Raw genomic sequence first — 15,484 nt, forward strand, 5'->3', positions numbered from 1 at the left:
AAAGTAAAAGAAAAATCGAAGTACCATGAAGTAGCAAATCTTTATGCCGGAACTCTGAAAATCCATAAGGGAAACTTCTAATCTCCAAATGATAGAAACTCTATCATTAACCAGTTACTTGACAGTATTTTGTTAAGCCTTTAAAAGACCAAGATTATGTTTATGCAACATGTTCTAAAACATCTCATAATCCTAATTCTACAGAGCTACCAGACAAGATAAAATAATAGCATTTGCTGGGAAGTGGATAGAACTAGAGCAAATTATGTTTAGTGAGACAAGCCAAGACCAAAGGAACAAAAGGCACATAGTATCCTTAATATGTGGCTATTAGATCCAAACAGTACAAGAGCGAGGACTCAATACTCGGGTACTCCAGGTCATTGACATGAATTTGGAGATATAAATATATCTATGTAGACATAGAAGTCTCTGAATTGATATATTTTCTATAGACATGTACTGATATATAGATTGACATGTATCTATGACATACAAAGACTCAGATTAATTTTATATTCTTTTTTGGGGGCCATTCCAAGAGACTGAACTCAGGGCCTAAGCACTGTCCTTGAGCTCTCCTCAAGGCTAGTGCTCTGGCTTTTTCTGTATATGTGGTACCGAGAAATTAAACCCGGGTCTTTGTGCATGATAGGCAAGCACTCAACCACTTGGCCAAATTCCCAGCCCAATTTTAATTATATTCTTAAATTTATGTGCTAGTGATTGCATATAGAGATTTTTTTCCTTGAATACTTGTTTGTAGAACATGACATTTGAAATACGATGTAAAAACTCAAGTGTTAGCCGTTAGCCCGGTGAGGTAGCTCATGCTTGTAATCCTAGCTACCCAGGAGGCTGAGATCTGAGGATTGAGGTTCAAAACCAGCCAGGGCACTAAAGCCTGTGAGACTTTTATCTCCAATTTTAACCACCAGAAAACCAGAAGTGGCGCTGTGGCTCCAAGGGTAGGATGGTAACCTTGAGCTGAAGAGCTCAGGTACAGCGCCCAGAGTTCAAATCCCATGACAGAACCCCTCTCCCACCAAAAAACAAAAAAACAAACAAACAAAAAACAACACCCTTCAGTGTTAATAAAAACTCAAAAAACTTTTAACAGAAAAGAAAAAGTCCAAAAAATCCCCAAAATCCCTTACTAAAGATAATACAAACTGTATGGAAGATTTATGTTCAGGTATTTTTAAAATATGAATTTTACAAAATACATAATACCACAGTGATGTGTACTGCTCTTAATTTTTCATACATAAATGAGATCTCTGGTGCCTACTTTCCATGAGAATTAAATAAATAGAATTCCTATGACTCTATAGACATGTTTTATTTCATAAATTAATGTTTCTATGACATACAAACCCTTAGCCTACTTTTGATTAAGTTCTAAAAACTAAGTCCCAGTGATTGTATATAGAGATTCCCTTCTTGAACACTTGTTTGTTAAACTTGTCATTTGAAATATGATGTAAAAATCAATGTTAATAAATTCTTCAAAAAAACACAGAATTAAAATTTCCTATTCCCATTTTTTTTCATATTAGCAATTTGCACTTTTGTCCTCATGGCCAAAGTAAATTACCTAAACTTTATAGAAGAACCACAGTCAAAAAACTAGCAAGTTACATGGTATTCTTAATACGTGGCTATTAAATCCAAACAGTTACAAGAGAGAGGACTCAATATTTGCATACCCATTGCTATGGACATGGTATTGGAAATATAAACATAACTACATAGACATAAAAACCTATGACTCTATAGACATGTTTTATTTCATAAATTAATATGTATCTATGATATACAAGCCCTTACCCTAATTTTGATTATGTTCTAAAAACTAAGAGCCAGTGATAGTATATAGAGATTCCCTTCTTGAACACTCGTTTGTTAAACATGTTATTTGAAATATGATGTAAAAATCAATGTTAATAAATTATTTAATAAAAAACTAGCAAGTTACAAAATAGTTTAAATAGCTAATAGGAATTACTGATTTTGAATTCCAAACCTCAAATATTTCTTTCAAATGTTTTTAGTATAAAGCAAATATGATTATTTACTCCATACACACGTAATCATGAAGGCTTATTTAAGGGTATACATATTTTCACATTAAACCACATTTTCATGTTTTATTTGTTTACTTAACTGTGGAATGCAGTGGTTAAAGTATCTTCTGGAACAGCACAATAATTTGTTGTGACAACAAATGCTTTTGAAAACTTTGCAGTACCAAATAAATATTCCAGTATAAAAATTATCATGGAATAAACAATTCAAACACGTTTCATTCTTTTTAAAAAAAGCTTTCTCTTTGCTTATATTTCCTTTACAAATCCAAATTCTCTAAATCTCTAAATGATAATATAATCATTTTTCTGTTTGGTGGTACTGGGAATTGAACTCAGTGCTTCATAGCAAGCACTTTTAAAATTTGATGCACACCCTGTGACTTTAGAACAAATATTCAACAAAATATTAAATTAACCATTATGATGTAATTTATCAGAGCAAATATCTTTGTATTAACGTCTAAGCTCTTTCCTCTTTAACTCTCAAATCAAGTTTCAAGTGCAAAACAGATATTACTACTAATTTACACTACTGATTGGCAAACACCAAAGCAAATGATCTTCTGAAATTAACACATAAGAACATTAGAAATTGTGGTTTTATTTCTAAGTCTTATGTTTTAAGAAAAGATATTACACAATCTTCTAGGAGTTAGAAATAACCCCTAGATTGACATATACTTTCTCTATTTAGTTTTCCGCTATAATTATGTGTTTGAATCATTTTCATTTTGCACAATGAATAACTTAATGTCTTCAAGAGAATGTATTCACAAGTAGCCAGACTAGGATGAATTATTTCCGATATGCTACTTGTTGCATAACATTAAACAAACATGAAACATGATGTAATGTGGAAGTTTCTTCTTTTAAGCTACTTGTGGGAAAGTGCCTACTTTTCAAGAATTAAAAAGTGAGCCAGTGGCTCACGCCTGTAATCCTAACTACACAGGAGGCTGACATCTGAGGATCGAGGTTCAAAACCAGCCCTGCCACTAAAAACTGAGACTCATCTCTGAGAAGTGGGGCTGTAGCTCAGGTGTAGGGCGGTAGCCTTGAGCTAAAGAGCTCAGGGACAGCACCCAGGATCAGTCAAGCCTCATGACCCCATCAAAAAAAAAAAAAAAGTGATGTGGTGAGTAAGCAAAATGTGGACTATTCTAAACAAGCAGATAGAAGCTATTTTTAGTATAAATACATGAAAGAAAAGACTTTTAATTGACCCTGTATATTACTTTAACATTAAATTTTTGTAACTACTCTTGTCTTCTAAACAAATATATAATCTATTACCTGGATGAGTGAAAGGAACACACTAGTATCTTTAGGTTCAAAGAAAGGAATAACATAATTAAGGACCATAGTCAATTGAGATTGTGTATATATGTGTGTGTGTGAACCTGCAAATTTTCTAAACACAGTTTTACCCCTATTTGATAAGAATCTATCACATCAAAAGCTGTTTTTGTGTACTGGGAGTTTGGCCTAGTGGTAGAGAGCTTGCCTAGCATGCACTAAGACCCAGGTTCAATTCCTTGGTACCACATACAGAGGCCAGAAGTGGTATTGTGATTCATGTGGTATAACTCTAGCCTTGAGAAAACCCAACCACAGTGTTCAGGCCCTCAGTTCAAGTCATGCCCCTGACCCCTGGGGGGGGCAGGGGGAGAGAGGAAAAGCTCTTTTTGTGCTACACACAAACACACTCCACAACTGACTTAATTATATTATACACTCAATTATCCAGTAATCTATTTTGAACAGAGCCACTTTTACAGATGGGGTAACTTACATTGGAAATAATGGTCACAGAAAATAAATGGAGTAACTAACTCTAAATCTATAAATGGACTAAATCTATAAAAATCTATAAATTGACTCTAAATCTGTATCACTAGATACTGTGATTTTAGATGCTTAGATTGAAGAACTTAATTTTGACCACCTTAATCATAATGTCATGGCACTGTGCTCTTTAAACTAATGGTCTGGAAGAACTGCACTATCACAACACCATTGCCCCACTGGATGACCGATTTTTTTTTTTTTGGGGGGGTGGTGGTGGTTGCAGGGCTTGAGTGCTGTCCCTAGGCCCCTTTGTGGTCAAGGGTAGTGCTCTACCACTTGTGCCACAGCACCAATTCTGGTTTATGAGTGGCTAATTGGAGATAAGAGTCTCACAGGGACTTTCTGCTTGGGCTAGCTTTGAACCACAATCTTCAGATCTCAACCTCCTGAGTAGCTAGATTTACAAATGTGAGCCACCGGCACCTGGCTGGGTGACTAAATTATGGAGTTTTCTTTTTCTTCTTCTTCTGTTTTTTTTTTTTGTTGTTGTTGTTGTTGTTTTTGCTATTTCTCATTTCCATGAATCAGCCATTTACTGAAGCCTCCAATCAAGGAGAAAACAGGCCTCCTGCCCTTGAACACTTATAATCTGAAGACAGCGAAGGACTCTGAATGCCTGAACAGTGCAGGCTTACTAGGAATGACTTTGGGACACAATACACTGACTAGGATTTTGATGGAGTAGAGGACAGAACTAGACAGAGAACAAGTCGATACAAAAATTTGGCCATGGAAATAAAACGTGTGGAATGGTTTAATCACCCTTTATTATTTCAAAATAGAATTTTAAATAGCTTAGTTCTCTCTCAGACACACACAAAATTACTAACCTTCTACATTCATGGCTTCTCTCAGAACCTGAAGTTTCTTTTGTCTCTCTCGAATTCGGTCCAAAGCACTTGATATTGCAGAAGAGGTAGGAAATTCTTGAGTGTTATATACTGGATCCTTTTTCTGAGGACTAAAGATATCCAAGGCTATGCTTCCATCAGAGTATCTTGCCTCTCTTTTCCTAGGAATAGTTGAAGTCCGTCCTGTTACGGCCTCAGGGTGACAGAGTTGGTACTGGCCTATCTCTCCAGAAGACAAGTCTCTGTCATATGTACAAAGCAAGTCCGTGGATGAAGCCCAATTTTTCTTCTTGGGAAGAACCTCAATGCCAGGGAAAACATTTTTTTGTGGACTGCTAATTTTGAACTGGTAAGGGGAGCAGGTATTTTCAGAATCTTCATGTCCAGAATTATTATCTGATGAAATGTCCTTGAAATAATCTTCCTCATCTTGTGTGTCTTTGATGGACAGAAATCCCATAGATTTACTAAGCCCTTTGTTAAGAAAGGTCTGATGACAGAATGGAGCCTTGTGTATGTCTAGTACATCAGAAGTAGAGCTTCTTCCTGGAATGATAAGAATCTATCATGTATGCGCAGACTTTTTAGAAAATAAACTGGAATGTAACCCACTATTGACAATGAAAGTAGTGGCAATTCCCTAAATTCTCCAAGTGGGAAATTAGAGATGAAATGAGATGATTATTATGACAGTAGAAATCAAAGAAATGTTGTTTGTGTAACTTTTCATGGTCCAGTATGCCTAGTTTTGTTTTTTATTTTGCTTGGAAATCAAACCCAGAGACTTGTGTATACAAGTACTCTTAATCATTGAACTAGATTAGAATCACAGCTCAAGTGGTAGAGCACTTGCCTAGAAAGCTCAGAACCCTGAGATAAAACCCTAGTACTTTCAATAACAACAAATACTTCTACCATTGATATGTGCACATGTACACACATGTACACACACACCACACACACAAAACACACACACACACACACACACCATGTACTATTTCTTTTTAACTTTTTTTTTTTTTTAATCAGTCATGGGGCTTGAACTCAGGGACCTGGGGGATTCTTTTTTTTTCTTTCTTTAGGTTTTTTTTGTTTGTTTGTGTTTGTTTTTGGTTGATCATAGGACTTGAATTCTGGGCCTGGGTGCTGTCCTTCAGTTATTCAGCTCAAGGCTACTTACTGCCTCAACCCTTGAGCCACAGTGCCACTTTTGGTTTTCTGATGATTAACTAGAGATAAGAGTCTCAAGGACTTTTTAGTGCCTGAGGTGGCTTTGAACTGTGATCCTCAGATCTCAGCCTGCCGAGTAGCTAGGATTACAGGTGTGAGCCACTGCACCCAGCTCTCTGAGCTTCTTCTATAACTTTGAGCCACAATACTACTTCCTCCAATATCTCTTATTTAATTAGCAATACAGTGAACTCTTTTAAGAGGTATAATTTTTACTGCATTTCAGGTAGTGCTGCAGTACTTACGTACTATAATACTTAAAATTGTGTGTTTGTGTGCGTGTGCATGCGTGTGCGTGCGTGCGTGCGTGTGTGTGTGTGTGTCTTACATGCACTCAGGGCTTTGCACTTGCCCAGCTTGTTTGCATAGCTGGTGATCTAAACTTGAGCCATGCTTCCAGTGTGGCATTGTGCTGATTAAATAGGAGATGAAGTTTTTCACATTTTCTGCTGGGATTGGCTTAAAGTCTTGATCTTCTTATCTCAGGCTTCAGAATAGCTAGGATTACAGGCATGAGCCACTGACACATGGTAGGTACTTAGAATTCCTAAATTCAGGATTTTTTTTTTTAATTGTTATTGTGGGGCTTGAACTAAGGGCCTGGGCACTGACCCTGAGCTTTTTGCTCTAGCACTTTAACCCATAGCTCCACTTCCAGTTTTCTGATGGTAAATTGGAGATAAGAGTTTCACAGACTTTCCTACCCACAATGGCTTTAAATTTAATGGCTTTTAATAGCCTCTTAAAGCAGCTAGGAATATAGGCGTGAGTTACCAGCACCAGGCCATAAGTTCAAGATTTTATTATAATCAGATACGCTTTCAGAAATGTGTGTAGTATGTAAAACTCAGGTAATCTGAGTTTCCAGCCTCGGCAGGAAAATCTCTGAGACTTCTATCACTAACTAATCACAGAAAAAATAAAGTTGGAATTTGTGCTGTGCTCAAGTGGTAGAGTGCTAGCCTTAAGTCAAAGGAGCTTAAGTTGAGCCCAGGCCCAAGCTCCAGGACTGGCACAAATAATAATAATAATAATAGAAAGAATTCAGAATTACAAAGTCTACTTTTGCCTTCCTGCTTTTTTTCATGGTCCTATCTATGAACAGGTAGTCAAAACTTAGTTAAGGGGAAAAAAAAGGTATAAGAAGTGCCTGGGCACAAAGGTTGGTTCATGCTTGTAATCCGTAGGTGCCTGAGTTCTAGAGGTTAACAGCTCCAGGCTAGACTGGGCAGAAAAGTTGACAAGACTTTGTCCAAAATAATTGGGAAAAGAGCACAACTAACTCAAGTGACAGGGTATCAGCCTAGAATATGTAAGCCCAGTACCACAAAGAAAAAAACACTCAAACACAATAAATCCACATTTATACAACCAATACCGTGTGCTATCAGTACATTCATTCACTTTCCACAGTGATTTAAAGTTTTTCCTCTTCCTTCATAAATTTCTTATGCGACTCCTTTGCTCTTTTAGATGATTGCACCAAGGAAACAGAAGCTGTCTGAATAGTGCTATATCATCTCTCCATGACTAATTCTACATAATATATCTGTGTCTGCAAATTTCTTCCCATCTCAAAGATTTTGAGCCCACTGAAGGCCACTCCCCCATAAAAAGTCTTTTTACTTTTTCAAACAATTTACTTTTGTGGTTAACATAGAATCTGATTACATCGACATAATCTCCCCACCCCCTTTTTGTGTGTGCTGGGGCTTGAATTCAGTTATGGTCTCTGAGCCTCTTTGTGCTCAATGCTGTGCTGTACCACAGTGCCACTTCCGGGTTTTGTTTTGTTTTGTTTTTTTGAGTAATTTATTTGAGATGAGTCTCATGGACTTTTCTGCCTGTGCTGGCTTGGAACAGTGATCCTCAGATCTGAGCCTCCTGAGTAGCTAGGATTAGAGGTGTGAGCCACCAATGCCTGGCTATTTCCCCCTTTTTATTGAGTCCACTTCAAATATAATCTCTCAATAAACAAACCAAACTAGCCCCTCCCTTGCCACCACATTTCCTTTTAACTGCTGTTGTCTCCAGTGTCTTCCCGTTCTTCATCTAATCAGCTTTAGTCAGCTTCTCATTACTCCATGACTTGCAAGTCCTCAGTGAACATCACCTACGCCATCCATGACATAAAAGCCAACGGATGTGTTTTCTTCATCCTTTTTAACTAGGCAACAACTGATACCAATGACTATTCCTTATTGAAGCACTTTCCTACTTTTACAAGCCTGGTTTCCCTTGAGGTCTTCTTGGACTGTCTTCTTTCCCCACTTTGCCAATGCTGGGTTTGAACTCAGGGCCTGGGCACAACCCTTGAACACTTTTGCTCAAGGCTAGGGCTCTGCCACTTGAGCCAAAGTGCCAACTCTGGCTTTTTGTTTTTTCCCCATGTATGTAGTACCAAGGAATTGAACCCATATTGCCTAAGTATTAGGGAAACATTCACTAATACTCAAAAGGAAAAAGAAGTGAAATTTTGGTCTCATATTTATTTGTTACTTAACCTACTAAAACAGTGAAGATCGAAGCCAGGTACCAGGGGCTCATGCCTGTAATCCTAGCTACTGAGGAGGCTGAGATCTGAAGATCCCAGTTGGAAGCCAGCCTGGGCAAGAAAGTCTGTGAGACTCTTATCTCCAATAAACTACTCACAAAAAGCTGGAAGTGGCACTGTGGCTCAAGTGGTAGAATGCTAGCTTTGAATAAAAGGAACCCAGAAGCAGCACCCAGGCCTAGACTTCAAGTCTCAGGACTGGCAAAACAAAAATAACCACCACAAAAACAACAACAAAAACAGTAAAGATCAAGGACTATTGTTAAAACTTGGTGTTACTGAATAATTTGCATTAAAGACTAGATACAAAACACTAAATGCTTTCTAAATATGTGTACAGCTATTTGAATGATTTTACTTAATAGATACATAATAGCATTGGAATAATAAAAGACATAGCTATGATCACTGTCCATTTTGATCACAGGGAATTATGTTAATGCTTTTGGATGAAAGCATTGCCATTAGAACTACACAACTTATTTCAGGCAGAAGGCATATTTTTTGGTATTTCCCCCATTTCATTATACTCACAAACCATAATGAGTCTATGTTTTGTCTCTCCTTATAAAATCAATTATATATGCATGTGTGTGTGTGTGTGTGTGTGTGTGTGTGTGTGTGTGTGGTAGGGGAAACTAGTGGAGTGATATGTGTCATTACTCCTGACAAGAATAAGATAAAGACCATGTCTGATTTGCTTTGTATTCTAATTCTAATAAAGTAGATTCAAAAGAATAGTAATAGAATAGACTATGAAACATTTAAAACCTTTAAAATCAATTTTAGATAGCTAGAGCTCTACCACTTGAGCCACAGCACCACTTCCAGCTTTTTTTTATATGTATGTGGTACCAAGGAATCAAACCCAGGTATTGAGGAATGGAACCCAGGTCTTCATGCATGCTAGGCAAGCACTCAACCACTAGTCCAAACTCCCAGCTGTTCATTTGTATTATTATGTAAAATTAGAAGTTGTTAAATCTCAAATCGTGCCCTTGTTTGGCTCAAATTTGACAGAGAAATATTAGATCTTCTTAGCCAGTATTTTCCACAGAGGTATTAATAGTGCAGAGGAACTCCTTTTTAATGTATCTTTTATAGATATAAATCCTGCTTTCAAGGACAGAATCAACATAAATATACTAAGTAGAGACAATTTGTAGCTAATAGTCATATATTAATTTAAGAATTTGAAGACTGAAATGAAATAACTTGAAAAGAAATATTCTTCTATGACACTGACATTACTTTCTAGGACACAAGTAAGTGTCCAAACTTAAAACATTCATGTAGTAAAAGACTTAATTTATTAGATTCCTGGCCAATGAGGAAGACATCAAGATGGGCAATAAGATACAGAATCAGATTAAAAGAAATAAGAAAATGTAGGAATGCTTTATTATAATTAGCAGTACAATTGTTTAACTAAAGTTTAATAAAAATCTTTCATCTATGACTAAGTGACTTTAAAAGATGTGTCCTTATACCTTAGTTCTAAAATCTATTTCAAAAGTTAAAGTTAAATGAGTGGGCTGTCTACCCCTCCTTTGTTACTTAATACTGCAAGTGCTGATAAAATGGCTTCCCTAAGCAGAAAGAAATCAAACATTTCCTGCCAAGCTTACTGAGGAACCCTACACCACATCAGATCCGCATGATAGCAGCTCAGCACTTGGCTGTATTGACAATCTCATGTTTCTTATTTTATGTACTTGAACACATTTGTGAGGGCAGATGGGGAATTGAACCTCTTATAATTGAAAAGTCATTTTAACATTTCAAAGCTAATTTCTAGAGGTGATGTGAGACTTTGAGACTGTGTGAGGGGAAGGGTAAATGATGACATTCACAACATCCAACTAAGCATCCTTAGGTTAATTATACATAACAAAAAATAGTTGAAATATAGTGAACACTGTCAAGGAAGACTTTTTTTTTCCAGTTTAAAATAAATAGGATGTGTTCTTCTATGAAGACTTTTATTTTCTTAAAATCTATTATTTGTTCCTTTTGTATATACTATAATGCATTCTAATACTTAGATATTGCAAACTATGATTCTCCAGAAAGAACATGTTTATGATTGAATTTTAAATTTGGTTGCTTATAGTTGTATATAATGTAATGCGATCGGTAAACTACCTTCTGAAGCATATGCATGCTTTGGTTTGTCCTGAGACTTAAATGTGATTCTTTTAAAATGCTCTTGAATGCTGGGCATGGTGGCTCATGCCTGTAATTCTAGCTACTCAGGTGGATGAAATCTGAGGACTGCTGTTCAAAGCCAGCCCCGGTACCCCAGTCTGTGAGACTCATCTCCAAATTAACCACCAGAAAATGGGAAGTGGCTCTGTGGCTCAAGGAGTAGGGGGTAGCCTTGAGCTGAAGAGCTCAGGGATAGCACCCAGGCCCAGAGTTCAAGTCCCATGACCAACAAAGCAGAAGGAAAAAAAAAGAACTCTTAAATTTAGACATAACAGATTTAATTCTCTGATAGATTCTGGTATACAATATTAGAATATTACAATAAAGTTAATGGATAATGTGTTGTAAGGCTTTCCCTATTCCTAGAATCTACATATTCAGAAACTAACAACTATATTTTATTTTAAAAAGTATGTGTATAGATAAAAAGCCTGAGAATCAATATCATACATGGGCAAAGGGAATGGACACAGTGGGTACAGATATAATTCCATCATTGCTGAAATACTGCACAATAATTGTATGACACTAAGGTTCCATACTAAAAAGAAATATAATTTAAATAAAATATGCCAACATTCCAAACTCTCCAAAAATTTAGTAAACTACGACAGATGTGGTCTATTTTTAGACGAAGCAAATTATAAAAACTAATCCTTAAAATCACAAAATTAGCCAGGTACTGTTGGATCATACCTCTTATCCTAGCTACTCAAGAAGCTGAGATTTGAGGATCACAGTTCAGAGCTAGCCTGGACATGAAAGTCTGTGAGACTCTTATCTCCAATTAACCCACCAGAAACCCAGAAGTGGTGCTGTAGCTCAAAGTGGTTACAGCACTAGCCTTGAGCTGAAGAGATTGGGAACAGCACCCAGGGACAGAGTTCAAGTCCCATGACCGATCAAAAAAAATTTATGTTATCAGCTAAACAAACAATAAGCAAATAAACTTGAATTCCATAGCTCAGTCAATTAATGGGGAGCAGGAGATGGAAGAGAATGCCAGAGATTATAGAAAGAGAAATAAACAAAGAAAGAGAAAGTAGAAAGGTGGGGGGGAGAATAAAGGGCAAGAAAAATGGAGGGAGAGAAAGGAAAGGAGAAAGGGATAAAGGAAAAGTGGATAGGAAGGAGAGAGAGAGAGAGGGAAGTGTACTTAAATTTACATTTCACTTATGTTGTGTTCCCTAAGTCTGACATTCATGAATACCTTTCTATTATCTCATTCTAAAACAGAGAAGAGTGACTGGAAATTTGATGGGTAAACAATCTGCTGTTATTTTCAGCAGAAGGTTTATATTTATACTTTCTATCTTATCTTAAATCCTACTACACTACTACAGTATAGAGGGAAATAGATTTTGATTTGGGGGGGGCAGGGGCCAGCCCTGGGGGACTAAACTCAGGGCCTGTGCACTGTTCATGGGTTTTCCTTAAGGCTATATCACTTGAGCCAAAGTACCATTTCCAGCTTTTCTATGTATGTGGTACTGAGGAATTAAACCCGGGTCCTGCATGCTAGGCAAGCCCTGGGTTTGATTCCTTGGTACCACATACACAGAAAAAGCTGGAAGAGGTGCTGTGGCAGATGTGGTAGAGCTAATCTTGAACAAAAACTGTCCAAGGGGGCCAGGAGTTTGGCCTAATACAAAGACCTAGATTCAAATCCTTGGTACCACATACACAGAAAAAGCCAGAAATGGTGCTAGGGCTCAAGTGGTAGAGCTCTAGCCTTGAGAAGGCCCAAGGACAGAGCCCAGGCCCTGAGTTCAAGCCCCAGGACTGCACCATCGCCCCCCCTCACCAAAAAAAAAAAAGGACAGAAAAAAATGTTTTCAAATAAACAATATGGTAAAAGAAACACTTCAGAAAAGACATTGAAATACTGCAATTACCATCAAAACACAGTTAACCTTGTATTTTTTTATTCACATAAAAAGTAATAACATATATAAGAATATATATATATAAGAATCAGAATGTAATTTTTTGTTTCTAGCATTTTCAAATAAAATATTTTTTTAAAGAATAGGAAATTACTCAGAATGAACATTAGCTTGATGTGAAAGATAAAATACTTATGTGGAAAAGCAATCTTTATTCACAATAAGTAATAGGAGCACTAAATGGACATTCAACTGTGTCACTCTAGACTCACTCCAATTTTACTACCATTCCTTAACCTCTCAAGACAAGCAATACACTCATTTAAGGGATATTCTTCCTTCTCACAAAAATGATAACTTCTGCAAAACATCAGGTCCAGCTAATCAAATGTCTGTTCAGTTTTCACAGGGAGTTTCTCATAGGATTTTAAAATAAGAGAGTTGTGTGTTAATTGCCGGGTTAAATTAAAAATAAATAGTAAGTTTTTAATCTCTCTCCCTGCCCCCAGTTGTGAGACTTGAACTCAGGGCTGGAGCGCTGTCCCAAGCCTCTCTGTGCTCAAGGGTAGCACTCTACCACTTGAGCCACAGCACCACTTCTGGCTTTTTTCTGTTTATGTGGGACCAAGGAAATGAATCCAGGGATTTATGAATGCTAGGCAAGTACTTTACCACTGAACCACCTTCTCAGCCCTCTATTTTATTATGTAATAGCAATTAGAACATATATCAAAATACTTAGTTTTATTTGCATGTGGATTCCCCCAAGATCTAAGAGTGAAATATTTTATTTATAAAGTATTTTTATTGTAATTAATAGAAGGGTTACATTATATTCACCAGATAGAAGGTGCATTACTTTGATACCCTTTCTCATGACATGGTCCCCATTTCCCTCCCCCCATTTATAAAGTATTTTTGTTAGTGCTTATATAATCATAACATTCAATACTTGCTTAAGAAGTTAAAAAAAGTTAATGAGGAAAATAAAAACATTCATCTCATAAATATTATGCAAAATTATATAAATGATACTTTCATTTCAAATATTTGGAATTTCAAGGCATTTCTTTATAACTTCCACAATAATTATCAAAGGACCCATGATTATATAATGCTTTGGTAAATAACAAAACCACTCTCATCATTTGTATTCATAAGCACCCTTTAGCCTAAAGCAGTAATTACAAGTCATGAGATTAGTTAGCCATAAAATCAGGTTAGTGGGTTGTGACTACTATTTAAAAAGGAAAATAAGCCAGGCACTGTGGCTCACACCTGTAATCCTAGTTACTCAGGAGGCTGAGATCTGAGGATCAAGGTTGAAAGCCAGCCCGGGCACAAAAGGACCTCAAACTCTTCACTCCAATTAACCTCTACAAAATGGGAAGTGGGGCTTGGCTCAAGGGTAGGGCAGTAGCCTTGAGTGGAAGAGCTCAGAGACAGTGCCCAGGCCAAGTTCAAGCCCCATGACCCATAAAAAGTAAATAACTAAATAAAGTAAAATATCAGAGCATGGTAACAAGGTTTATCTCTGAAATTTTACAGAAAAATTGTTGTAAAACCATCATTGTAAAAAAAAAAACAATATCTATATTACAAACTTATAATTTGGCCATGCTTTAAACTGTATTGTTTGTAAGATAAAAGCCATGACAAAGTGAATCTGTGATGACGCTATTGATAAAACAAGGTTGGAAAAGGAAATAATTTATTGTGGGAGTCCTGATATGTAATATTTTCTGCCTGCCCTAAATGGATTTACTAGCTAGTATTTCTGTTGGTTCCCTACCTCACTTTGCATCCCAACATTCTACCTAATCATAGTCATGACCATTAGCTTTCCAAGTCAGATAACTATTACATACTTGGGGTGTGGGGGTAGTTGTGGGCAGTTCTGGGGCCTGAAACTTAGGGCCTGAGCACTGTCCTTGGTCTCTTTCCTCAAGGCTAGAGAGCTCTACCACTTGAGCCGCAGCACCTCTTCTGGCTTTTTCTACGTATATGGTACCGAGGAAGTGAACCTGGGTTTTTGTGCGAGCTAGGCAAGCACTCTACCACTAGGCCAAGCTCCCAGCCCTGAGGTAAGTATTAATTTTAGGAACAATTGAATAAGATTAAAACCTGAAAACATCTAATGTATTCTTACCTGTTGGTAGTCCTTTTCCTCTCAATCGGTCCCGAATCGCCTGGCTTCGATCAGACTTTTGTTCATTGTTACGGGAAAGCTGATCAGTCTGTACACAGGGAACCAAAAATCAGTTAACTAGATTGAAGTTGTAGCTAAAATGACTTAAATTTTACAACAGTAAACTCAAAATGCTCTTTTTTTCAACTACTTTCATCTCTTATGTTCTAATTTTTTTAAAAAGATGTATTGTACTCATAATTGATACGTTGAATTGAAATTTCTTTCTACAACTATTAAAAGTTTATTAATAATAAATTATATAAAATTCCTAATCATTTTAGTTTCGGTACTGACTATAACCATTCACAAAAGATATTACTTAAAAAGAAACTTTTTTTAGATTTTACATACCAGGATTAAATTTGTACTAAATTTACACTGGTGGGAACAGATTTCATTCAAATCAATGCTTTCTTCTTTTCTTTCTTTTTTTCTTTTTGTGCCAGTAGTATGGCTTGAACACAGAGTTTCAAACTCTTGCTTAGCTTTGTTTTGCTTAAGGTCCGCTGTACTACCACTTGCCTGTGCTTCTGGATTTTTGCTAGTTAAATGTTTGATTTGAACTTCAATCCTCAGATCTCAGGCTCCCTACTAGCTAGGATTACAAGAGTAAACCGACTGCATTT

At 36.7% G+C, this 15,484-nt stretch overlaps 1 protein-coding gene across 8 annotated transcripts in view; it reads right to left on the reverse strand.

Moving 5' to 3' along the window:
* The window catches only part of Ptpn13 (protein tyrosine phosphatase non-receptor type 13), a 151,298-nt gene that overhangs the window by 105,240 nt on the left and 30,574 nt on the right, over positions 1-15,484 (reverse strand). For all 8 annotated transcript variants that reach the window (XM_090343266.1, XM_090343265.1, XM_090343263.1 and 5 more), the window contains exons 5-6: positions 14,817-14,904; positions 4,769-5,335 (exon numbers count right to left, since the gene is read on the reverse strand). In XM_090343266.1, coding sequence (XP_090199392.1) covers positions 4,769-5,335; positions 14,817-14,904 — 655 coding nt within the window. The remainder of the gene's footprint in view (positions 1-4,768; positions 5,336-14,816; positions 14,905-15,484) is intronic.

The sequence above is a fragment of the Megascapheus bottae genome, chromosome 13 (genome assembly GCF_031878675.1).
Source record: "Megascapheus bottae isolate mThoBot1 chromosome 13, mThoBot2.hap1, whole genome shotgun sequence".
Classification (NCBI taxonomy): domain Eukaryota; kingdom Metazoa; phylum Chordata; class Mammalia; order Rodentia; family Geomyidae; genus Megascapheus; species Megascapheus bottae.